Here is a 24,316-nt window from a genome sequence, read left to right as displayed (position 1 = left end):
TGTGTGTGTTTCACTGACATCTTAATCAATGACTGCATCCCAGGCATTGTGCACTAGTGTAGTAAAGTCTAGGTCAAATGGCGTGGGGAACTCAAAGCTTAAATTTGAGATACCATGAGACTACAAAACTACTTAATGTAAGGGTGTGAGTAAGTGTGGTACAAGTGTTATAAAATGCATGCCAAAAATAACAATTGGGGGCTAATAATCCCTTGGGTACTTCAGACAAAAAAGCTTAATGAAAGCCTCATCTGTGGTTGCCTGTCAACTCACCTGAAGGGCAGATATGATGCGTTGGAGCCAGAAATAAGAGCTTTGTATGCCTCCTCTGGTGTCTTCTTTAGGTAGATTACCTGCACGGTAGAGAGACAGAAGATTTTCTATTTTTTTTGTCTGTAAAGTTTTGAATAAGGTTAAGTATTCAGTTAAGCATTATTCAAGTCTTCTAAACCTACAATTCCATACAGGTAATACACAGATAGAACTGAAGCTTTTACAGCCCATCACTACCCCTCCCTTTTTGTTATAAGTATATGTCAACCACTCCTTCACTCACTCACCCCGCTCGACCGGGCGGGGTGGTGGGACAGGTTTTCTTCTTTCCCCACATATTAAATACACATCCACACCACTCTCTGTTACTGCCACATCATTTGAACACCATTATGTGATGCTAACTGATCCCATCAAAGCATGCTTAATTGTTCTTTATTGCCCACCAGGACCGCTAGCCGACTTTGTGGAGAAGCTGGACATGCTCCTCAGCGTCCTCCTGGATGATGGAACCCCCCTGATAGTCCTTGGGGGCTTCAACATCCACCTCCAAGGAACGTAGGCTGTCGACTTCTTGTCTCTCCTGACCTCCTTCGACCTGACACTGCTGAGCACACCGGCGACCCAAAAGGCAGGCAAACAGCTAGACCTCATCCTGACACGTAATGGTATCACTGACTTAACCTCTGTAACCCCACTGCACATTTCTGATCACTACTTTATCCAATTCTCTGTCTCTCTCCCTCCAACTCCTCCTACCTCCCCTCTCTTCGTAACTTTCCGGCGCAACCTCCGCTCCCTATCCCCCTCCCATTTCTCCTCTATTGTAACTTCCTCCCTCCCATTGACGAGTTCTCGTCCCACCCCACTAACACTGCCACCGACACCCTCTTAACCACTTTAACTGCATCACTTGACTCTCTCTGTCCCCTGTCAACGGTCCACCCTTCGAGCAGCTGAGAGGAGATGGCTAAAGTCCAAAGACGGTCTGGACCTTGATAAGTATCACTTCTTTTCTTTTCACCCTTCTTTTCTAAAACCATTGAACGTGCTGTATCTAACCAACTGTCTAATTTTCTCTCTCAGAACAACCTGCTTGACCCCAACCAATCGGGCTTCAAGACCGGCCACTCCACAGAGACCGCCCTCCTTTCAGTCACCACTGCCCTCCAGTCTGCCAGAGCGGCTTCGAGGTCATCAGTCATCATTCTGCTGGACCTTTTTGCAGCGTTTGATACGGTTAACCACCAGATCCTGCTCTACAGACTTTCTGAGATGGGCATCACTGGCACCAGTGGATCTCATCCTACCTGTCGGGAAGATCCTACCAGGTCTCCAGGGGAGGCAAACTGTCAGACCCTCGCCAGCTCTCCACTGGTGTCCCACAGGTCTCCGTCCTTGGACCCCTCCTCTTCTCTCTGTACACCACCTCACTTGGACCAATCATCACCTCCCATGGCTTCTCCTACCACTGCTATGCTGACGACACGCAACTGTACCTGTCGTTCCCCCCGACCGATCCGGGGATCTCAGCTAGGATTGAGGCCTGCCTCGCAGACATCTCCGCCTGGATGACCGAGCACCACCTCCAGCTGAACCTCGCCAAAACAGAACTTCTCATCATCCCGGCCAAACTCTCCATCTCCCACGACCTCTCAATCACCTTGGGATCTGCGACGGTGACCCCCTCATCCTCTGCCAGGAACCTTGGGGTTACCATGGATGACAAGCTCTCCCTCACGGCCCACATTGCTGCGGTCTCCCGGTCGTGTAGATTCACCCTCTACAACATCGGGAAGATCAGGAGATACCTGTCTGAGCACTCCACCCAACTTGCTTGTCCAAGCACTTGTCCTCTCCAAGTTGCAACTCGCTGCTCGCCGGTCTCCCAGCATGCGCAACCCACCCTCTTTAGAGGATTCAGAACGCAGCGGCCCGCCTGGTCTACAATCTACCCAGACGCTGCCACGTTACCCCGCTCCTCATCTCCTTCCACTGGCAACCCATCATGGCCCGCATCAGATTCAAGACCCTGGTACTGACCTTCCGAGCAGTGAACGGGACTGCACCCGACTATATCAAGTCTCTCCTGCATGAAAAGTTTGCCTTACATCGCCGTTATTGCCATACATCCCCGTCTTTGGATCATTTTTCACGTAATGCAGTTTGCCTTACATCCCCACCCGCCACCTACGGTCTTCTTCAGACAACCGCCTGGTGGTCCCACCGCTCAAGACCGCCCGGTCCCAACACAAGCTCTTCTCCTGCCTGGCCCCCCAGTGGTGGAATCAACTCCCCACCTCCATCAGAGACACAGACTGTCTCTCCACCTTCAAGAGTAGGCTCAAGACGCACTTGTTCCGGGAGTACAACGGTACTTAGGAATGGTTTGCTGAACCCAACGCTAGTTTCCTCAAGGATCACAATGACTCTTGCTTAGAGACTTGTTGCTCTTGTTGGTTAGTGGTAGCTGATTTATACTGCTGTATTCGCTGCAAAATATTCAATTTTAGTTAATCTTATTTTTATTTTTACTGTTGCTTGCTTTTCTACAGGTACACTTGCACTTAGAGATTGATGTTGTTTAATTGTAACTTGCTTAACTACATGCTCTTATGGTTTTTCACTTTGGCACTTATTTTTTGGTTGTTCACAATGTGTGCTTCTTGTTTTGGCTACCCGCAATGTTTTGGGCTATATTGTTGTTATTATCAGTGACCTATGCACTTTGTAAAGCTCTCTCTTGGAAGTCACTTTGGATAAAAGCGTCTGCTAAATGAATAAATGTAAATGTCAGGCTTTTTGGAAGTAAAACACAATTCATTCATTCATTGTTATAAGTGCTACAGATGATGCTCAATCAATTTGATTGATGCAGCGAGTGGACTTCTGGTACGAGAACGAAAGAAAATTCATTCAAGTAAACTCCTTTGTAGCCATCTTAGAGATTTCCGGCTTTGCTCAAAACCTAAATAATTAAATGCTTGCCATCATTCAGGGCTGGCCCAACCCAATAAACAAACAAAACATTTGTTTAGGGCCCCGCGATTGTTATATTGTCAATCAAAAGGGCCCAATACACTATTTTTGATTAGGGCCCCAAAAACCCTAGGGCCGGCCCTGCCATCATGGTTTAGCATTGACTCAAATGTTTTTGATGATGGGATAGATTGAGGAGATTTGTTTGAAGGTGAATTTGGTTTGTTAAGTTTTGGAAGTTTCACATTTTTTTATTGTGAGATTTGCATAGGAAAGAGGTGTCAATGGACTTTGAGGTTCACTGTATGTCCATTTTACCCACCCACTGAATGTCGTTATTCAACTGTGACAAGGTAAATTCGGTTCTGCAATCAATAACCCCTTTAAGTAGTAGGACTACTTAGCAATGTGTTGTCATTATGGGGCTGTGATTTCTTGGTAAATGGCTATTGCCTCGAGGCAACCCCAAATACGCGATTAGTAGCCTACATTTGGGTAGTGTCTATGGGAACCAGTTGGTTCAGAAGAAACCAAATCACGATGTTACCTGAAGGCCAACATAGTTAATAAATACGTAACGATTTGGCTAACTTTTGTGAGCTTGTTAGAGCTCGCAGTGTAAAGCATTACGGTGCGTTCACACTGCAGCGGGGCGGGCAGAGCGGGGCGTCGGCTTCCCATTCATTTTCAATGAAACCAGGCGTTGACGCCCGCGTAGGGCATTGTGGGAAGGCGAGCGGGGCGTTGCCGCTCGCGTAGGGTATTGTGGGAAGGCGAGCGGGCGGCGAAAGTTGGATTTTCTCAACTTTATGTAAATGAGGAGCGTGAAAACGCTAGCGTTGGCCAATCGGGTTGGTTTCTTGTTTCTTGTAACGTAGCAACTGTTTGTCATGGTAAACATTTCTAGGTTTGACAAGTTCAAGATGGAAGAGCAACTCATCGTATGAGTGTCTACGCACTCAGTCTTGTTTTATACGCCTCTGTACGATTAAATAGACGTTAACAAAACATGTATAACTGGCACAGGTTTGCCGAGGTTGTCGATGTCCCTGGTGTGTTAAATTCAGTCTCGTCACTTTAGCTAGCTACAGTACGTAACTTAGCTTTCTTCTGTGCTAGCCGCATACTTCTAGTCAAGCTACAGTAGTCTAGTTTACCCGGCACACGATTGACATTCAACGTTGAAATGCTGGTTGGCAGTCACTCGCTAGCCATACAGTAAATGTGTAGTGGCCATAACCGAGCGAATGTTACTGGAAAAAATGTTTGAAATTCTGTACAGTACTGTAGCCTATAGCCTAGTTGACACGATCATGCAACATCTCGTCAGCGTATCTGATTCCTTGCATCATGTCGTGTAAAAGCTGTATTTTGCCTTTTTGTATTTTGTATTATAGGCCTACTTTGATATTTCAGAGCTGCCAACTGTCACGGTTTCGCCGTGTGACACATGCATTTGAACCATTTCTCACGTTCTTGCGCCACACCTTGTTATCTCACGCTGAAAAGGCATCGCCAAACAAGTAGCCAAGCGAACGTTGTAAACAGTAATGACAGGTTAAACGGAGTGACGCGCAAACAGCCGTGTAAACTTGCCTTGGGGGGGAGAGTGAAGCTCACTAAAGCTCACCTCGTATGTTTGACAAGAAGATTAGCTAGCTAACCAGCCATGTCACTATCCCGAAATCTATATCAAGATTTTCACGAATAATATCGGCCATATACTAGTACTGGGCTACAGCTCGGCCGCAGCCTGTGGAGCGAGTTCAATAGCAGATGTATGTGAGATGACCGCATCAAATTTGACATATTCTCCAAACAGTGATTATAATTTGACAAAATGTTTAACAACAAGACAAAAAAATCTAGATTTAAAAAAAGAAAATAATCGACCATGTTTAGAGTTGCGGCTATACTGTCGTGTTTGCCGCAGCCTGTCTGAAGTAGTTTGACTAGCGAGTAGTGATGTGTCGTGAACGATTCGTTCATTTTGAACGAGTCCTTATAAGGACTTGGGAGTAACGAGTCCTCTCAACGAGTGATCCGTTCATTTCCTGACTCGGTCTTTCTACGAGTCTTTGGATCCTTTTTTCACGTGACCCGCATTGTATTTTTTAGTAGAAGAAACAGTTTCCTTATTCCCTTTCGCGTGGCCGCTGTTTTAGTAAGACGTGAATGATATTCGCTCAAATCATCGGACTGACTGGTTTTGTTATTTTCACTTTACATTTACACTTACAGTTTAGTGCAGTGTAATTGTTTGACGTGATAATTAAATGCTAGTGTGATAATACATGACCAAATCATACAAACTCATGATACATTATTTTAATGCAGAAATTTCTTTTGAAGTAGTATCTGCTGGTGCACATGTCATGCACACATGCATTTGTTAAGAAAAACATAAGTGTGTGAATCCCCCCTCCTGTACACTTCTGTGATCCACCTTGTGTCGTTCTGCGTTGTCATGGTTACCTAAAACGTATTCGTCAGTCAGTTGAGCGCAAAGAAAGTAAAGTTAGTTATAGTTAGTTCATAGGCCTATATCAATTGTAGCAAATGCACGTAACAACAACAAAAACGTGTGCAAACTCGTCGCCTTTCGGCGAAATTCGCAATTTTTGATCCAAAATAGGTCATTTGTTTGATTTGTGTATCTGCAATTTAAAAAAGGGGTTCCTCCGAGTAGCCTAGTCTGCAAACGCAAACTGTCATGAATATTTTTTTCAAGCTTGTTGTTTGGTCATGACACGCACGCTTTTCATTTCGAGTCTTCGGGTCTGTAACTCCCAGAGCCCCAGACATGACTTCCAAAATTTGTGGTCACGAAATTTTAATTCGTGGCCACAAAATGCTATTTTGAGGATAACTATATTGCGGGCAGTTCTGCTATACCTGTGTGGGGCTACCAAGAGCAAGCTAAAGGTGCAGTCATGGACATAGATGATTGTATTGTATTTTAGGCTGGTGGATGACCGTGGTAAAGTTGGTTTGACGTTGGATTTCAACAGATATTCGTACAGTATTTTGTTATTTTAACCGGTGTTAGCACCGCTACGACCGGCCGCTAAGCCAATGCCTAAACAACGCATATGTTTAGGGACCATCAACAAATTACATTGTTGTTACATTGTTACATTGTTGTTCAAAAGTCAATAGCTTCTCAACAACATGAACTAGGAGCGTCAAAATAATGTTAAACTGTTGAAGATGTATGCATTCATGCTGCAAAGCCTGAATTTTATTTTAGCCTTATTTTGTTCATTTTCATCTCGTTATTAAAAATTCATTCTTTATTCAAAATAAACCTTCAAACTTCAATAGCTTTTTGGTCATGTGACCTATAATCCTCAAATACATTATATTATTCACTGACTATGCATATATAGGCCTATATATTATGTATTTATTTTAAAATATATTCCCAGAGGAGCATGCCCCCGAGGGGGTTTGGATCCTTGTCACCTTTTTCACCCCTGATGAGTTTGCACCCCTGAAAAAATATGGGGAAGGATATTCATTTAGAACCCCCCAATTTCTAAACCATGGTTACGCCCCTGAGTGGACGTATACCCCCCCCCCCCCCCCCCCCCGGTTGAAATGAACAAATGCCCCGAAAAAAGATTCTTTCATTTTACTGAACGAGATTCAAAGAACCGAATCAGTAAAATGAACCGAACTTCCCATCACTACTAGCGAGTTGTGATGTGTTGTTCGTGAACGATTTGTTCATTTTGAACAAATCCTTACAAGGACTCAGGAGTAACGAGTCCTCTAAAACAGCGATTCGTTCACCTTCTCGTGGCCGCGCATCGGGACTGTTGCATAGGCTCGTCCAAGTAAACAGAAATGATTTGTTCATTTACGAGTCTTTGGATAATTTTTCACGTGACCTGCATAGGCTCTGTACTGGTAGCTAGAGGAAACAAACAATTTGTTCATTTCCCCGACTCGGTCTTACTACGAGTCTTAGGATAATTTTTCACGTGACCGGCATAGGATCTGTAGCAAGAGGAAACAAACGATTCGTTCATTTCCTGACTCCTTTTTTTCACGTGACCCGCATTGTATTTTTTAGTAGAGGAAACAATTTCCTAATTGAAATGATCCGAACTTCCCATCACTACTAGCGAGGTGAATAGCAAATGGAATGTGAGATGAGCGGTTACGTGACACTGACACAGTACATTCAGAAAAGGTTAAATAGGTTAAAATAAATATTTAATATTTAAATATATAAGTCACTCATTGTTATAAATACAAGTTAGCTTGTTAAAGTCTTTCAAAATTGTACATGGAGGCTTTGACTGCGTCCCTGTTGTTATGGTTACTTATTTAAGACACTTTGTATAGGCTCATATGTAGCCATTTAAATTCCTGACCAGCATGGTCAACGGCCCGGAAGATGTATCGTCAACCACCCACTCATGAGTGAGTGCAGCTGCAGCTGTCACGCAAACCAGGTGCTGTCTGCTATTAGCATGGCTGGTCAGGGATTGTTTTCGAGATCCACTTTTGTCTGCTTTAAGCAGCTTGCACACTGCCCCAACAAACTCCAACAAATCCCAACATTCTAAAGTTGGCAGTTGTTGGTGATTGTCTTTAGAATGTCCAGAAAACCAATGCCAGCTTCACACTGCTCAGACAGTAACAGACTTATTTCAGCAATTACTTTTTCTGTGAGGTGTAGTATCATTTTAAGATCAACGACATTCTGCGTTATTTATTGTGTGAGAATAATATTTAACTCACAAATCAAAATTATAACTATTGAAATTATAATTATGGAAATTAACAGATTGTTTTAGACACAGAACACTCATTCAGTCATACCCTATGACCCAATTTGCATCAGTGACATTAGCATGGACGCCCAGGATGGTCCGAGAAGACCAAAACTCCAGAAATATCCACCTCGCATGTTTGGAGTCCAACAAAGGAGTTTGTGTAAAAGCTAGTGGTAACAGTTTGCGTTGTAACAATTAGCTGTGTAACATTAATGATCATCAATGATCATTCGGATGCTGTCTGGTTTGTTGCGTGCATTGATTGCAGTGTCGCTGAATACTCGTTTATGTTGATAAGTAACGAAGAGGCCCTTTTTTGCCTTAGATTTTAACATTTTGCCTTTTTCCTTTTTGGGGGACTTTTTGGAACCGCCTCTAAAAAATCAGAGACTTTTTAGCCTAGGTCTAGGACAAGCAGTCTGTCTGTGTGCCAGGTATAGGCCTACATAAGGTTCAATGTGATTATTGATGATTGTGAACTGGAATGATATACCTTGTTAACGCATTTCGGACTCTTTGACTGTTTTAGTTAATTCTATCTGCTATTCCAAGATTAATTTCACTCTGTCTGACATGGTAGGCTAGTGGTCACCTGCGGACTCTAACATGCTGTATGCATTTTGTCAGTGACCGTCGCAGACCGTGCATGTGCGTCAGAAGTAGCCTAGATAACGCCAATAATAATACAATCGGTTTGTTTAGCGCTTTTCATGGACCCCAAAGACGCTTCAGAGAGCAAACATGTAAACAGATGATGCATGTGGTGGGGAGGTGTTGTAGTAGAGAACCATGTGACAGGCTATCACTCTCGATCATTTCATAGCACCCTCGCTAAAACGCAGAGCTCCCCAGAAAAAAATGTCTCACGCTGCCACTGCAATACACTGATACTTGTAGCCTACTAGATCAGGGAGCAGTGACCATAGTCTACTCTACCGTGTTAGCAACTAGTTAGATAGGTTATATCTCTCCCTTGTACGTCACTTTGGATAAAAGCGTCTGCTAAATGACTAAATGTAAATAGGTTATCTTGTTAACAGATTAACATAGTAGAACTAGTTACCTAGCTAGTTGCGATGTTTCTCATTGCGGCACTTTTGCTGTCTCGGTTGGAGTAGCCTGAGCCTGGCTGCCAGCCCAACTTAGCCCCGCCCACAACAATTTTTTGGGGGTCGGGAAGTTGGGTTTGGAGGAAAAACTACGTCCGAACAGGAGCTTTTCGGACCAATCAAATTGTCAGGGCCGGCTTTATACGATGATGGACAGATGATCAACAGTAACGTAATCAACCACGTCACCAAAGAGCGCTTGGGTTTAATTTGTTTTCAACAAACAACATATTACGTTGCTCTGATTGGTTGTAGGTCTATCCAATTGAGCGAAGAGGCATTTGTTTTACGAGTTTGGTTGAATCCCGCCCCATACTCACAGCCCAACGGAGGTTTCTCATTCTGACCAGAAAATTATGAGTATGACAAAGTCAGGCTAGAGTAACCTATGCCTGACTCCTAACGTCGTACAGATGGGTTCTCTCTTCCTATCACTCCAAGAGTACATCCTCGCGTTCTTGGGTCCAGAAACCAGCCATTGTTGAGCCTAGTTGTCAAGGTGATGAGCTGTTAGAATATTGGAGTTCGTTGGAAATCCCTCTACATTGCTCAGACTTTCTGCAACTTCACCCGATCCGACTGAACATGTTGAACTCTCCCGACAGTACCCGACAATTACCAACAAACACAAACTGCTGGCCCACACTGACCAGACTGTTGGTGTTTGTTGGCGTTCATTGTAGAATGTCGGCGTTTGTTGGGGCAGTGTGCAAGCTGCTATAGACGGGAACATACGACAGACGACACAGTGCATCTTAGTTTCATTAAAAAAGTTGCTTCCGTTTGAGCACATAGCTTTCCTTGCTGCCATCTTCACTTCAGTGTTTCTCGCCAGTCTCGCATCAGTTCTTAAAAAATGTATTGAGATTAGAGAATTACAATTTGACAACAACTCGTCACTCACTACTCAACTCTTGATTGGCCAACGGTACGCCCAACGAGCGGCAAAGTTATTTATGCATTTAGCAGAGAGCAAAATAAGCAGGATGTTAAGTTTTACAAAGCATTTATTTTTTCAATCAATGCTTTGCAGTGGCCCGATCGGGACAATTATTTGCTAGTTTAACTGTCACAACATTACTTTTTACTGGCCCCGGGCCATTGTTATTGTCGAGCCCTGAGCATCCCTGTTACATCCCAACCTGCAAATTGTGAAATACATTGCCAATCACCGATTAAAGCAGTGACTGTTGTCAATTGGAAATGTTGCTTCTATTGCCCAGCCCTCGCAGTGGCTTTAACTAGTGACAGCCAATAAAGATGCTCATCAAATTCAACCCCCAACACGATCCCAAAATCTGACGAGAAACATGCCTTAACATGCATACTTTTCTGACAAATTATGAGCATTCAGTGATCCTAAAAATGTTGTTTATTATATGAGTGACTTCAACACAAACTTCTGTAACATGAACAAATTTAAAGTGGTAAAAAAAAACAATAGTTAGCCAATACAATTGTCATTTTGCACATAACTATATACATATAAACTAAACATAATATGCTAGAATTATAAATCTTAATTAGGCTACGTCTGAGAGACAGAAAACGTATGTACGAATATGAGGGAGCCCCTGCGACATTTGCTTAAGGAAAATAAATGCAGTCTAGAAAAGGCGAAAAAAATGGCAGAGCGCAAGGCTGGCAGCAATTTAACAGAAAAAAGAGAATTTTCCGGAGGAAATTGCCAAGTTTCTAGTTCTTTAGGTGATAAAACACAAAAAGAAAAGAAAGCAGGGACCTAGAATTGGAAAAAATCCTCTTTTCACTAGATTTGTACTTGTTTAAAGGTCACATGACATGAAAACTTAACTTTAGGAGGTTATTTAGGAGGTTATTTAACATTACATTATTTAACATTGTTATCTGTAATTTAGGAAGTTTTAGTATTAGGGTTAGTATAGTCGATTATTTATTGCTATCTGTATATGTAGGAAGTTTCACTTATTTAAGCTCAGCATAGATGTAAATTACAGTCATGGCCGAAATTGTTGGCACCCCAGAAATGTTTCCAGAAAATCAAGTATTTCTCACAGAAAAGTATTGCAGTAACACATGTTTTGCTATCCACATGTTTATTCCCTTTGTGTGTATTGGAACAAAACAAAAAAAGGGAGAAAAAAAGCAAATTGGACATAATGTCACACAAAACTCCAAAAATTGGCTGGTCAAAATTCTTGGCACCCTTTCAAAATTGTGGATAAATAAGATTGTTTCAAGCATGTGATGCTCCTTCAAACTCACCTGGGGCAAGTAACAGGTGTGGGCAATATAAAAATCACACCTGGGAGCAGATAAAAAGGAGAGAAGTTCACTTAGCTTTGATTGTGTGTGCCACACTAAGCATGGACAACAGAAAGAGTAGAAGAGAACTGTCTGAGGACTTGAGAACCCAAATTGTGGAAAAATATCAACAATCTCAAGGTTACAAGTCCATCTCCAGAGATCTAGATGTGCCTTTGTCCACAGTGCGCAACATTATCAAGAAGTTTGCAATCCACGGCACTGTAGCTAATCTCCCTAGGCGTGGACGGAAGAGAAAAATTGATGAAAGGTTGCAACGCAGGATTGTCCGGATGGTGGATAAGCAGCCCCAAACAAGTTCCAAAGAAATTCAAGCTGTCTTGCAGGCTCAGGGAGCATCAGTGTCAGCGCGAACTATCCGTCGACATTTAAATGAAATGAAACGCTATGGCAGGAGACCCAGGAGGACCCCACTGCTGACACAGAGACATAAAAAAGCAAGACTACAGTTTGCCAAAATGTACTTGAGTAAGCCAAAATCCTTCTGGGAAAACGTCTTGTGGACAGATGAGACCAAGATAGAGCTTTTTGGTAAAGCACATCATTCTACTGTTTGCCGAAAAAAGAATGAGGCCTACAAAGAAAAGAACACAGTACCTACAGTGAAATATGGTGGAGGTTCAATTATGTTTTGGGGGTTGTTTTGCTGCCTCTGGCACTGGGTGCCTTGAATGTGTGCAAGGCATCATGAAATCTGAGGATTACCAAAGGATTTTGGGTCGCACTGTACAACCCAGTGTCAGAAAGCTGGGTTTGCGTCTGAGATCTTGGGTCTTCCAGCAGGACAACGACCCCAAACATACATCAAAAAGCACCCAAAAATGGATAGCAACAAAGCGCTGGAGAGTTCTAAAGTGGCCAGCAATGAGTCCAGATCTAAATCCCATTGAACACCTGTGGAGAGATCTTAAAATTACTGTTGGGAAAAGGCAACCTTCCAATAAGAGAGACCTGGAGCAGTTTGCAAAGGAAGAGTGGTCCAAAATTCCGGATGAGAGGTGTAAGAAGCTTATTGATGGTTATAGGAAGCGACTGATTTCAGTTATTTTTTCCAAAGGGTGTGCAACTAAATATTAAGTTAAGGGTGCCAAGAATTTTGACCAGCCCATTTTGGGAGTTTTGTGTGACATTATGTTCAATTTGCTTTTTTTCCTCCCTTTTTTTTGTTGTTGTTCCAATACACACAAATTGAATAAACATGTGTATAGCAAAACGTGTTACTGCAATACTTTTCTGTGAGAAATACTTGATTTTCCGGAAACATTTCTGGGGTGCCAACAATTTCGGCCATGACTGTATGTTCCGTGTACTTTGTTATGTTATGCCAGGTGCTTGCGTTGTCTTGTCTTAAGATTTTCAGTGCCCATTCTAACCTTGTGTTGTTCTGTGTATCTTATAAATAAAAGACTTGGACTTGGAACATTAATATGAATTCCCCTAGCCAGCCTTTGGTCCCCCAGTGGCTAGAATTTTCGATGGGTGTAAACCAAGCCCTGGGTGTTCTTCTCCGCCTTTGAGAAAATGAAGGCTCAAACGCTCTGCATGAAAATCTGCTCCTTGTGACGTCACAAGGAGCCTCTGCACAACCAGTACCCTATCTTAATTTATTTTTGCTGGAAATGCGCCGACACAACCTCTCAAAGTTTTGCATGTCTGCGCCAAACATTTCAGCCACCACTGTTTCCTTAACTTGAGCCAATACAAAGTTGGCCTTGCTGACCGTCTGAAATTAAATTCTGGATCAATACTCCTTGGTCCAGCTACAAACCTCGGACAAGTAAGTCAAATAACGCTATTTCATTTTGTTGCTTACTATATGGTTACCTAGCTTGCTACCCTTAGAATCTAGCTGTAACATTAGCTCTGCAGCTATCAGCTGAGGTACTGTCGCTAATGTAAAGGTAGATAGCATCAAGTATGTGTGTGAATACACATTCTGTAACGCAGTGTTGTACGCTTCGTTGTTATGTGGATAACTTTCTGCTGTTGGCGCGATATCCGTCTTTCCCCACATTGAAATGACTGAGTGTGCAGCTCTGCAAACCAGGGTTATCAGATGAGAATGGGCAAATTCGAGGCATCTTACAGCAACGGGTCGACAAGCCATTGCGATACATCCACTCTAAATATTAGCGCATGGTGCCGCCTCTCTCCTCCTCATTTAGCATTTAAAGCTACAGACACAGAAACAGCGCGTTCTAAGGAAAGCTCATTGTGGGACTACTCGTAGTGGCGATAATTCTGCACCAAGGCTGAATTTCGTGAAAGAGACTTCAGATACAGTATTAGGGGATCACTAAGGCCTATATAAAAGCATCCAAAAACAGGATTTCATGTGACCTTTAAGAGTTCCATAGATGTCTCGATCACTAGTGAGTAATCCATGTTGTATGAGAAAGTTCACAAATGTTACGACACCTATACTCTCAAGTTCTCTTCACAGTTACGTTTTGTTAAAAAAAATACATTTATCTTAAATAAAAGATGACTAACCCCTAATATAGTCATTTAATCCTAATTAATTAATTAATTAAAGGGTGTGAGGATTGTTTCATTTATGTTTTTGGCGGAGCAGTTTTTTTCCATACAGCTAATGCACATGTTAACATTACTTTTTTTTTTTCTTTTTTTTTTAACATAATTTAATCATTCAATATACCAATTTACATTTCTTCCAGATCCTGATCACACAATTCATAGTTAAACTAACTAACATAGGCTCATAGATGAATAGGCATACTTGTTATTTCCAACAGATTTGGAATGTGTTTGGGCAGATTGGAAAATGTATGGTGGATAATTTTTGGATTTGGATGTCTTCTAAACATCAATTATTCAACAACATGTTACCAGCGTGCATTGTGTTCACACCTATTTAGGACCTTCTTCATTCTATAAAACAATTTGTAAAAAAAAAATAGATGCAACGGAAAATTGAATTTATATATAGGCCTATATTCACAGTGTGCATTTAAATATGACAGTTTATTCATTTAGCTAAATGATTTCTCATAACATTATTATGATTGATATGATCAGACTTTGTACAGAATCTGAAGTGGAAGCATATACGGTTTGTATATAAATGATATTGACTGTTTTTTGAAAATATTGGAAAGAACATTCAAGGTTCCAGTAAATCTTAAGGTTTGGTAAACAACGTATTGTAAACTGTGGCAAAATGATAAAGTGGGTGACTAGCAGAAGGTGGGGTCAGACATAAACACAACAGCATGTACTGCCCTCTGAAACCAAAAGTGATGAGAAAGAGAAAAAAGAACAATGGCAATTAACCTGAGAAATGCAAAGAGAGTCTGGGAAAAAGATACTCACCGAGTAGGCACCAATAAGGACAGCAGCATTAGCTCTTTTCCTCTGGTCAAAGCTGGTGTAATGGACAATCCTCTTTCTGGTCAATGTAAAAGACTGCAGACAAAAGCAAAAAATGAAATAAGACAATAGGCAACAGATGTTTTTTTACAGATTATTGCAGTATTTGCGAAATACATTAAATATTAATTAAATTACAATAATGGACTGTGAATGTACATATCTAATATCAAATCACATTTAAAAAAAACATGTTACCGTGAATAACCATAGAATATCCTTTTTTTAAACCAAAATGCATTTTTTTACATAAAGACTGTAAAAATGCAAGTGCTGTCAAACGATTAAAATATTTAATCGCGATTAATGTCAGTTAACTCGCAATTAATCGCGCATTTTTATCTATTGTAAATGTCCCTTGATTTTGTTTTGGCCATTATTTTTCCTAATTCTAATGTTCTTATCAACATGGAAAAGTGGATCAGATTGCTTGGTACATGTTTTATTTTTTATTTTTTTAACAACATTGCAATCGCCTGGCTTTGACGAGGAGGCAGAGAATTTGCATCAGCTGTGTGCTTGGCCATCAAGTGGTCTTTCAGACTGGACATGCTGTGATGATAGCTCAGTTCACAAAAACAAGACCAGATCACTTTGGTCTTGTAAATGGAACCATTTGGCAACTTTTTAAAAGTAAACTTTTCCTTCAGAACCTTATTGGCATCTTCAACATTAGCCTACTACTCTGGATAAGAACGTCTGCTAAATGACTAAATGTACTCCTTAGCCTGATCGCAAGCCCAGACAAGCTCCTCAGTGCCTGTTGTTTTGTTTCCGGTCTAGCTAGATCCGGTGTGGTGTTGTAGTTTTTCTAACGTCAGTAGTAACAATAGCATGTGAAAAAAACTAAAACGTTTGTTAGGCCAAAAAGAACGTTAATCTTGCGCAAAAGAAAATTACACCGCTAAGATGGGTTTGCGTAAACGCTGTTAATAACGCACTAACAGCACTAAAAAATACTTAAGAAAATTGATTATAGTTAGTTTTTATCTAATAGATAGAACTGTTAAATTTAAGTGACACTGCATTTTTCGCAGTAAATGCTTGTTTACATACCCAAAATGAAAAGTTTAGGCGAGTTAGCTATTGCTACCTCGGACACAGTTGTGGAACTCAAAGCTAGGGTAAAGCAACTACATAGCCAAGTTGAACAACTCTCAGCAAAATGTTTGGACTTGGAGGGATGGTCTAAACGACAGAATCTGAGAATTGCTGGAGTTAAAGAGGAGGTGGAAAATGGTCAGAAAACCAGGGATTTTGTGGCGCAACTGCTTATAGACGTTTTAAAGCTGGACAAAAACCCAATGATAGACCGAGCGAACAGAGCTCAGCGCGAGTACCCCAGGGGCGATGGGCCACTTTGACATCTGATTTTAAGGGTGCCATACTGCCATGCTTTGGAGGACATATTGCAGAAGGTTATGAAGACCAAACACCTCACTTATCAAGGACAGCAAATTCAAGTTTTCAGAGACTTTCCATCTGCAGTAATTAAACACCGAGCTGCCTTCACTCCGGCCAGGAATTTGCTGCGAGACCAGCCTGGAGTCAAATTCAGACTTTTATACCCAGCCAAGCTGAGAGTGACGCACAACGGGAACAAGACCACATTCACAGACCCCAAGGAGGCCCGTCTATATGCTAACGCCACTTCGGCCAGGGCCATAACTGAGACACACACTTTCAGCATGGCTCATTCATTTATGAGAGACTATAGGTAAATGACAGCCAAACAGGGGTATTGTGGTGAGTCATCCATGGCCAAGTAAAGCCCAATTTATACTTAGGTCGCAGACACTTTTGAAAAGGTTGCCGACAGAAATGGCGTCACGGTCGACACTTTTAACTTTGAGACCAAAACAGGTTTTGTTACAAGTTGTATAACTGTAAAGCTACTACCTACAGTAGGATCAAGAGTTTACCCACTGTTGGTTGCTGCAGTTAGAGTTCCTTCTCGGTTTAGAGAGATTAGAATTGCTTAAACTTTCAATGTTATTTCCTTTTTTGTGTGTAAGTGTAGTTGGTGTGGGTGGGGAATGGGTGGGGGGGTGGATGGAGTGTCATTTAGCTTGTGGTTACATATACCCAACAGTGAGAGGTGAGAGTCTAAGGACAAATGCCTGTAATCAGCTTACATGATGCACAACAAAACACTTAAGGAAAAGAGGAGGGATGATATAACATTTTGTTCATAGAATGTGAGTGGTATTAACAAACCGGTCAAAAGAAGCAAAGTGCTTACACACCTTCCCTTACGAAAGGAAAATATATTACAGTATATTGGAAAATATGATGTGATATATTAGGCAATATATGTCCATATATGGGATTTAATAATTATATTGTACGGAAATACATGGGATAATGTATTGATGATAAATATATTACTAATATATTATAAACTATAATATATATTCATGTAATATATTGCAATATATTGCAGAATACAGCAATGATTGCTGTTTTCCATATATTGCAACATATTCAACATAAATATATAATATATGTGTTTATATATCCCAAAATATATGCAATTTTATATTTATAAATACCACCATAATGTATTCCAATTTATATGGGAAAATGTATTTGTAATATATGTAAATATATAGTGTCACATGTATGTTTAATATATGGTAGAATATATTTGAATTATATGTAAAAAAATATAGCTGCAAGCAGCAATGGCAAATTCCTCCTTCAAAATTGCAAAATATTTTAAAATTGACATAATAGATAGTTACACCGGGATTACCCAGAAAACTAGAAACTGTTTTGTAAAAAAAAAAAAAAAATGCCAAGGTCTGGAGTTGAACCTGGAACCCTTCAAATACCAGCACAACCTCTCATCCAATTGAGCCATTCCAAGATCTAGACTCTGCAGTGTTCAGTTACTAAATAACAAAAGAAGACATTTTGACGTATGGCAATCATAGTCACATTTGGTCCAAGCTCAAACAGCTCTAATTCAGGCATATATAAATAAATGTCAATCTTATGGTATTTACGTTTTTGGGGGCAAATTTTCACTTAGCAGGTGGTACTGTTTGACCCGGGATTCCGTTTGAAATACTGCCGTTGACAACCTTATTAGAATACCTTGTAGATGGCTGAGTGGTTAGGGAATCAGGCTATTAATCAGAAGTTTGCCGGTTCGATCCCCGGAAGCGCAAAAATGAAGCTGTGTCCTTGGGCAAGGCAATTCACCCTACTTGCCTCGGGGTATGTCCCTGTACTTACTGTAACTTACTGTAAGTCACTGGATAAGATCGTCTGCTAAATGACTAAATGTAAAAATCACCATATATGTCTGTACATTGTATGTGCATGTTCTCATATATGTACACATGCATTGTACAATATATCTTTCCATATAATTTTACATATATTTAAAATATATTCTACCATATATGAAGCATACATGTGACACTATATCTTTACAAAAATTACCCATACATTTTCCCATATAAAGCGGCATAGATTATGGTGGTTATTTATGAATACATAATTGCATATATTTTGGGATATATAACCACATATATTATATATTCATGTTCCATATATTGCAATATATGGAAAACGGCAATCATTGTTGTATTCTGCAATATATTGCAATATATTACATGCTTATATATATTATAGTTTATAATATATTAGTAATATATTTATCATCAATATATTGTCCCATGTATTTCCATATATAATATATTGGTCAATGTAGTGGAAAATAATATATTAACAATATATTAAAATGTATTTCAAATCATATATTGGTAAATATATTTTCTTTCCGTAAGGGTTAAATCACTACAAATTGAATAACAACTCACATGCTAGGCTCAGGTGGATACAACATATATATTACTCAAACTTTTCATAAAGGGCAGAGGTGCAGCCATTTTGATTCGTAAGGGAGTTCCTTTTAAGCACCTATCTACAATAGTAGACAGGGATGGGAGATATGTCTATGGTTGTGGGGGAAATCTACTCTACACCAATAACCCTACTGAATGTATACGGACCAAACAACGATGACCCTGAATTTTTTTGAAACGTTTTAAATCTGATACCCGATATTTCTAGCACTAATCTAATAATTGGTAGCGATTTTATCTTAGTATTGGACACTTACTTGGATAGGTCTTCTACACGGAGGCTGGAACCTTCCAAGGCATGCAACCTTTTGAAATCCTATATTGAAAACATGAATGTCTCGGATTTCTAATGCTACTGGGAGAAAGTACTCCTTTCATTCCAAAGTTCATAATGTCTATACTAGAACAAATTTTTTCTTAGTTGATGGCAAAATGTTACCACTTTCCTATAATGCAAAATATCACAATATTATTATTTCTGACCACAGTCCAGTATCATTTTCACTAAAGCTTGGTGAAAATGTGCCTTTCCAGAGAAACTGGAGATTTAACCCCCAGCTTACCACAGATGCAAAGTTCTGTGATTATCTAGAATCAAACATTAAGATATTTTTTTAATATGATAAAAATGATACCTCTCCTACACTACTATGGGAAGCTTGTAAGGCTTATTTGAGAAGGTGCATTATTTCTTTCCAATCTTCTCTCAAGAAGCGTAACAAAGCGATGCAGCTGGAACTTGAGAAAGAAATTCATCAGTTAGACATGGAGAATGCCCAGCAACCCTCTTCAAAAAATCTCGACTCAAATACAAACTTAACAAATTATTATCAGATAGAATTTGCAGAGCCTTTATCTTCACAAAACAGAGATATTTTGAATTTGATGTAATTTATGTGGTTTTATGTGGTTTGAGAAAAACCACATAAGTCAACTACGAAAACTTGAAAATGACAGGACTATCCACAAAATTTAGTCAAGTTCAGGTAATATCCTTACCTCCCCTAAGGGTATTAATGACAGATTTAGGCAGTTCTATGAAACATTGTATACATCTGAATCAAATTATCTACCTGAAACAATGCAATCATTTTTAGACGAACGTGAACTCCCATCACTGAGTCAAACGGACCGCGAGGCCTTGGAGGCAGACATTACAGTGCAGTACATTGCAGTGAGGAATTACTAGCAGCCATAGGGTCAGTGAAAAATTGTAAAAGCGCAGGCCCGAATGGGTTCAGCATTAAGATATACCAGAAGTTTGGAGGATTACTAGCTCCCTACCTATGCAAACTATATACCCAGTCATACGTAAATGGCATATTGCCCCAGACGCTGACTGAAGCCACCATCATTCTTCTCCCAAAAAAGGGTAAAGACTTAGAAGAAGTGGGCTCATATAGGCCAATGTCATTGTTAAATACTAGTGCTGTCAAACGATTAAAATATTTAATCGCGATTAATCGCATTAATGTCATAGTTAACTCGCGATTAATCACAATTAATCGCACATTTTGATCTATTCTAAATGTCCCTGATTTCTTTTTGTCCCAATCTTTTTTCAAATTTTAATGCTCTTATCAACATAGAAAAGTGGTTCGGATTGCTTTGTGCAAATATTTGTTTTATTGAAAACAACATTGCAATCGCCTGGCTTTGACGAGGGGGCAGAGAATTCGCATCAGCTGTGTGCTTGGCCATCAAGTGGTATTTCAGACTGGACGTGCTGCGATGATAGCTCAGTTTACAACGACAAAACACACAGATCACTGGTCTTGTCAATAGAACCATTTGGCAACTTTTTAAAAGCAAACTTTCCATTCAGAATCTTATTGGCATCCATTTCGGCATCTCGCGCTCGTCATCCACTCAAAACAGCCTACTACCAGAGAATGTCTAATATCCGTAAACGGGCTCTGCTACTACGCTTTAGCCAGCTCGCAAGCCAAACAAGTGTTTGGCGTGCCTGTTGTTTTGTTTCCGGTCTAGCTAGATCCGGTGTGGTGTTGTAGTTTTTCTAACGTCGGTAGTTGTTGCAACAGCATGTGAAAAAAACTACAAAGTTTGCTAGGCCAAAAAGAGCGTTAATCGCGCGATAAAATAATTGACGCCGTTAATTTGGGTTTGCGTTAACGCCGTTAATAACGCGTTAAACTGACATCACTATTAAATACAGATTAAAAAATGGCCAGGACATTGGCCAGAAGACTTAATGCCTTTATGGGTAAGCTGGTACACCCTGACCAAACTGAGTTTATTCCAAATAGAAACTCCTTCCACAACTATTTTCCTTCCACAACAAGTTTCTTAATGTGTTGTTAATATTGTCAATAAAAGTCAAAACTTTTTACTTACGAAGAATTTGTTTGTGGGAGTGACGTGAGTTTTATTAGGAAATAATTATGTGACCGGTTTGGCCGTTTGTGACACAAGCAGCTATGACGGTAGTAGCACTGTTTAGCCTCGATTTTAGCTTTTTAGATTTTTGTGAAACTTGGAAAAACAACCTGAACTGGCTAGATTATGTACTTTAAGCTAAATGTACATGCCTTGTTTGGCCAATTTGGTTGATTGTGGAAGAAAGTTGAACGTTTTTTAGTTATCGACAGGAGTATCCATAGCGCTAGCTACTTTAGGGGGAGGAGAATTCCGGTTTCCCTCAGGTTTCCACTAGTCACCAGAATGGTCTTAACTTTTAATGAGAATATGATATTTCTAATCTGTCTTCTGTTCTGTGACTTTGTTTATGTTTTGTTTATGGATGTCTGGATGTTTTGAAAGCTGAAATGTATGAGTAATTCAGAATAATTAAATCAACCCCCGCATATCATTTTTGCAAGATCAGGCTCATCAGCAACTTGGGCGGCTGAAAAGTGCACTCTGTCTCATCAGATGTGCGTGAAACGTTTGGGTTTTTGTTACAATTTGATTACAGCATGATGTACAGAGGAAGAGGTCCCAATCAAGAAAATGCAAATGCCATTTGGACTATCGTCATCTAGGAGTTATAAGTGCAAGATAGCTTCCAGTATCATGTAGCGGCTCTGACTTGAACACTAGCTAGCGTTACTATTCGCTTTCTAACTAGTGACACCACAATTTCATTTATTGCATTATGAGGAAGGAAACGAAGATGACGCGAATGATCATGAAGATACAAAGGATACAGCCTTGAGGGCTGTCAATCATTGGTTTTAATGTGTGAGGGGTAGCCTATGCACTAGTCATCAGCTAACGTTAGCTTGAGCTAGGGGTAAAGTTAGCTAGCTAATGCATGTAGCTAACGTGTTAAACTGGAGGATTAGCTCAGTGCAGTTATTACACAGTTGATTTTGTTTCTTTCGTTCTGGTTTGGCTGAATGGTTGAGTGTGAAAAGATATGCAAGATGATGTAGTGAGTGGTGATCAGTGAGCGTGAAATAATAAGGGTATAAGGGTCGGCAAACGGAGTGCAGTAACTAGAATTACTGTGGTTTGCTTTGGTTTTGAGTGTGATTTTGTTGTTATTGCAATTCTTTATAACCCCTTTTCTTAGAAATGCAAAAAAAGCAAGATTGAACTAAAATTTGTCACAAAAAAAAAAAAAAAAAAAAAAAAGTTCAATTTCACTCATAAGTCAATTTTGAAAGAAAATGTAGTTCAGTCAAGACAATCACGTATTATATTTGAGCATTTATTGACCATGACATGGATATTGGTTTGACTTTGGCGGAGTGGATAATATAATACATAATATATAATATAACATAATCCCCTGATGGATAGAACATACCGACAGCGAGGGGGAGAAGGGGATGGTGGAGGGTGGCAGCAGCACTGATCATACAACAACTGGGGTGAGTGTGCGCATATCCGTGCGGCCTCTAAATGCCGTCTCGGACGTGGTAGTGAGCGGATTGCCATGCCTGAACTAGCTTCGCTCATTTACAGCAGAGCCTTGGCATGGCAACTCAGATTGGTAGTGCAGGAAGCTCTACCGGACACAAGTAAAGCGCAAGCTCGGTTAAATTGTCAGGAAGAGGAAAGAAACACACACTTAACATAAGCAATTTGATTAAACATCTCAATACTTACATGTAATCATTTAGCAGACGCTCTTATCCAGAGCGACTTACAGTAAGTACAGGGACATTTCCCCAAGGCAAGTAGGGTGAAGTGCCTTGCCCAAGGACACAACATCCTTTTGCACGGCCGGGAATTGAACCGGCAAACTTCTGATTCCATAACTACTCAGCCATCTGACCCCCAGATGGGTCTCAAGCAGCTAACTTTGCAGCAAACACTGGAGAAGGTAAATAGAATGTCCAGAGACAGCATGCAGGCAGAAAAAAATAGCAGAGGCTCTCGCCGAGCAAATTGCACTTGATGACCAGCTATTGTTAGCTAATGATAATGTGGGATTTCGTCACTTTCTCAGCGTGCTGGAGCCAAGGAATTAGATTCCAACATCACAGATACTGCTTTATCAAAGGTGCAGACTTCGTGAAAAGATACAGTGAAGACGTTTCGGCCTTCAGATTCAGAACTTATTTTGGACTAGCAGTGTCAGCCCAATGTCACCATTCAATGTCCCAATGTCACCTATCGCTAAGCCCCGCCCCTCGAACGCAAACGGGCCAATGGCAGTTTAGTAATAGCTGCACTCGGACATATTCAGTTTACAACTCCATAGAATAGCATTAGGAAAAGGGATTCTTCTCTTTTTTTTTATCAGGTTTGTTGTAATTTAAGTGTAAAAACAATGGTCAAACGATGTGCATGGGGTAGATGCAACACTGATACGAGGTATCATGAGAGGATGGGCAATGGGGTATATATTATTTCCCAAACCAAAACAAGACAGGGCAAATGTCTCCGGTGGATAAAGCTGTGTGGCAGACCACACAGTCAACTCAATGTAACAAAGATAAATAAAGATGTCATCACATTATTGTACTTGACAGTACCGGCTTACTTTCACCACTGATGTTATGCTAGGCTTAGGCAAGTTATCTCTGGTTAAAACTAGCTAACGTTAACGTTATTAGCTACGTATAACGTTTGGCTAGTTATTCACTTGCTTACTAGGACACTGCCCTGTCAGGGACAGGGTAATACTAGTAGATAAACTAATATACGTAGGTTTACATCTCAGTGCCTATCCAGATTAGTAAAATTAACTGAAGGTAAATTAATGTAGCTAATCTAACCCTGCGGTTCATCAACAATACTGGTCTTGCCAAGCATTGGATATCCACGATTCAGGATACGATTTGCCACAATTCAAGATAACAACATTCAAGACTTGGATGTTGTTATCCTGAATCGTGAATGACCGTGAGATGAAGCTTCTCCCTCTTGCATTGAGATCTGTAAATTCTCGCCTCCAATTTAAGTTTGTCATCCACCATATCTACTTTTAAATTCTGAACGTATCCCTCCATTCATTGCATAATGAAGTCCCTTTTGACGGCTACAACTCTAGTCAGCTGCAATAGCTTGTCCGAGTTAGCAACAGTAACTAAGGGGGGCAGGGCTTAGCGATAGGTCCCATGCAGTGAATTGATGTGGAATTTACTGCCCCGTGAGTTACGCTGCAAGCAAAGTCGACGGGGCTTGC

General features: G+C 40.5%; 1 protein-coding gene across 10 annotated transcripts in view; it reads right to left on the bottom strand.

Annotated features, from left to right (window-relative positions):
• Positions 1-24,316, bottom strand: part of cdc14ab (cell division cycle 14Ab) — a 169,015-nt gene that overhangs the window by 60,751 nt on the left and 83,948 nt on the right. For all 10 annotated transcript variants that reach the window (XM_084692546.1, XM_084692552.1, XM_084692551.1 and 7 more), the window contains 2 exons: positions 14,786-14,878; positions 274-353 (listed from right to left, as the gene is read on the bottom strand). In XM_084692546.1, the coding sequence (XP_084548672.1) occupies positions 274-353; positions 14,786-14,878 (173 nt within the window). The remainder of the gene's footprint in view (positions 1-273; positions 354-14,785; positions 14,879-24,316) is intronic.

The sequence above is a fragment of the Hypomesus nipponensis genome, chromosome 26 (genome assembly GCF_054491055.1).
Source record: "Hypomesus nipponensis isolate SF chromosome 26, ASM5449105v1, whole genome shotgun sequence".
In the NCBI taxonomy this organism is placed as follows: Eukaryota; Metazoa; Chordata; class Actinopteri; order Osmeriformes; family Osmeridae; genus Hypomesus; species Hypomesus nipponensis.
Note: the sequence above shows the minus strand (reverse complement) of the source record. Positions and strands in the feature narration are given on the sequence as shown.